The 3,166-nt window shown below is 24.4% G+C and overlaps 1 protein-coding gene across 2 annotated transcripts in view; it reads right to left on the reverse strand.

The window, feature by feature from the left end:
* Nucleotides 1-528: 528 nt before the first annotated feature.
* Nucleotides 529-3,166, reverse strand: part of LOC107477668 (putative axial regulator YABBY 2) — a 9,593-nt gene continuing 6,955 nt past the window's right edge. For both annotated transcript variants that reach the window (XM_016097723.3, XM_016097722.3), the window contains exons 5-6: nucleotides 2,536-2,611; nucleotides 529-983 (exon numbers count right to left, since the gene is read on the reverse strand). In XM_016097723.3, coding sequence (XP_015953209.1) covers nucleotides 864-983; nucleotides 2,536-2,611 — 196 coding nt within the window. In that variant the 3' untranslated portion in view covers nucleotides 529-863. The remainder of the gene's footprint in view (nucleotides 984-2,535; nucleotides 2,612-3,166) is intronic.

The raw sequence follows: 3,166 nt of genomic DNA on the forward strand, positions 1-3,166 counted from the left end.
TAAATAAATTATTTAGTATAAAATATATGTTAAAATATAAAATACTCATTAAAAATAAATTAAATAATATATTTATATACATCATGACTAATTTTAAGATATAAACAACATTATTGATATATATACACACTGACACACAATATGCTCCTGATATATCAATTTTATTGTGAATGATTTTTCTTTCCCATAACCTTAGGGTATTTTTCTTTCTGTCGTAAAGGAATGTGATTAGTTCTTCCTTTTGAATGTAACTAATCAGATTTACATTTTCAAGTGATATCCTTTCATGAATACAACTTAAATTCTTCATTTTCAAATAATATTGTGTATTTAATTTAAAAATATGATTGATGTTAGATTTATATTCATATGACATTATTAATTAATAAGTTTTGTTTCATTAGGTCTGCTGCATGAATCAAATCATGTAGTACTAAATCATATAAGGCTATATATTCTATGATAATTAATCATTATATATAAAAATATTTTGAATCAATAGCAATACGAGTAAAAGAAAAATCCCATCATTATAATAGTAGCAAAGTATAGTTTACTTAAGCGATCATCAAAGTTCAACATCTTAAAATGCAATCACAAGAAGAATCACAGTCGTTTTATCATAGCAAGTATACTCTATAAAAAAAGGGAAAACAAAAGGAAATACATGTTCTATATATATTATATAACATTGGTGAGATGTTGAGGTTGATTTGCATGCAAGAGAATGTCTCCAATATCCAGTTGTAGGGTTGGGAAATTTGAGATCAAACTCATAATTTCACTCATTTAGGTCAAGCATAATTTCTTTTTTTAAAAAAAAGCTGATACTCACAGGCTTGCTTGCATTTATATATATATGATCAGTAGAATCCATTATTAGACTTTTGAGTTCCTTCACCGTTATTATGGTCCAACTTTGCTTGCTTGTCATTATTGCCATCCATCTTTAATCCAAAGTGAATATGAGGGAAATGTGCCCACTGCATATTTAAATCATATGCAGACATAATTTGAATAGGTCTATCAAAGGATATAATATAATGTAATACCCATATATAATCAAATGCTATTGGATTTTTTTAACTGATAGTTTACAGTTAATTTTTTTATATAATTTATATTTAATCTATTAATCTAAAGATATATTAAAAAATACTGCTTTTTTAGTAAATTTAATGTTTTAGATAGATTTTTTATTTTATTTTATACTATTATTTTTTTCTTTTAAAATTTACTAAGAATTAAATTTTATATTTTTCGAATACAAAATTTTAATACTATATCATAATATTATTGTTTTCAAAAACTTAAACTAATTAAAAGTGCAGCATAAATAATTATATTTCTAACAAAATTTTATATATTTGACGACGTAGTTAATATCTCTAGCTAGAAGAACTCATTGTATGTCCAATTTATCAGCTCTACATGCATGCATGCATCTGATCTCTATATATCAACTTCAACACATTACTTAGATTAAGAATACCCTCCAAGTGAGAACAAGCTGAATAATATATATGATGAATGCCACTTATGCAGCCAAGTTTAAAGTCTTAAAAAAATAAATAAAATAAAACATCTTAATTTGCTCAAACAAATAAGTAAAAATTATTATTCTCGGGTTGTGATTAATAAAGAGAGTGCTATAACCTTAAATCACTAAATAACTGAAGGGTGATAAACACATTCTTACTGGTTCTTTCTTGAGAAAATCTCACTTTTAGTTAGATAGGAACCTTTTTATTATTTATATTATACCCTCCATGAATTAGCTAGTTGGCTTAAAAGGTGATGAATGGTGTTTTCTTCGCTTACAATAAGCTAAGGATAGGAATATTAAAGGAGTTTTGAGGAAGATACAAGGCTGTGCCTTATATATTGTATACTGGTAAGTTTTGCTTTCTATCTTTTGTCCTCCTTTTGTTTTACAAATAATGTTACACATTTGTTTTTTTTTCAAACTTTAAAATATTTGTTCCATTTAAAACATTCAAGTGATATTAATTTCCTTTTATACATTTATCCCTATCAAAATTGTGTAGTAGTTTTAAGAAAAGAATAAGTGTAATATTAATGATTTTTATAGAATTTTATCAATTCATACGCATATAATTTTCTGCTATTTACTAATATGTTCTTTTTTTCTTTGAGATGTATGTCCTTTTGTTTTGTGATGGTTATTGTGAAATAAAAGGAGTACATTTTTAATAAATGATTCAAATGTTAAATTATTAATGAAGCCTAACCTTTTTTTTTCCTTTGAAAGAATATTAAGAGGTTAACCGTTTTTTATTAATATTAGTCAATATTTTTTATCAATAACTTATTTTATACTATTAAATTGAGGTTTAGAGTTTAAAATTTAATATTAAAAATTTAAAATATTAATTAAATATTAATTAAAAATAATAAATTTTGTTGTTGATACAGTATTATTTTTTTTCTTGTTTTGTGACTGTGTCTAAACAACATTTATATATAAGCGTGCAAAACTTAAAAGAAAAAAAAAATAATTGAGAACAAACTCACGTTTTTAGCAGCTGTGCTGAAAGCTTCCCTGTGGCTAATATCTGGATTACTGGCCTTGATCCTTTGAATTTCCTCCCTGAATAAAGTGGAAAACCAAACAAATAGAAAGCTTAACCCATTTTATGTATTGGAATCAATATCTTCTCAATATAGGCGAAATTGATTTAATGTTGTGCCATGAACGGATGAATTTTCTCAATTTTAGGAAAAGTATGAGAGGCAATGGAATATTTGTACAATGTGATGGAGATTTATGGAGTATTAGAGATATAATTATTAGTGTTACCTTTTTCCATCAGTTAGTTTTTGGAATGAGTGGTATCATGACATGATATTAGAGCACTAAATTCAAAAAGTCAAGAGTTCGATCATGTTCATTTTATAATTTAATAATCTATTATATACATTGTATAAATAGTCCATTATCTCCCTAACGAGATCCTTAATTTTATGTTATCTTCTCATGATGAGCAATATTGTTTTTCAAAAAAAAAATATATACATAAAAAATTAACAAATTAGTCACTATATATTTATATATAAATATATATTTAATTTATTGTTAATATATATTTCATATTTTAATATATATTCTACATTGATTATTAATTTAGTAGTTAGTGTTTTATGT

Source organism: Arachis duranensis, chromosome 3 (genome assembly GCF_000817695.3).
Source record: "Arachis duranensis cultivar V14167 chromosome 3, aradu.V14167.gnm2.J7QH, whole genome shotgun sequence".
Classification (NCBI taxonomy): domain Eukaryota; kingdom Viridiplantae; phylum Streptophyta; class Magnoliopsida; order Fabales; family Fabaceae; genus Arachis; species Arachis duranensis.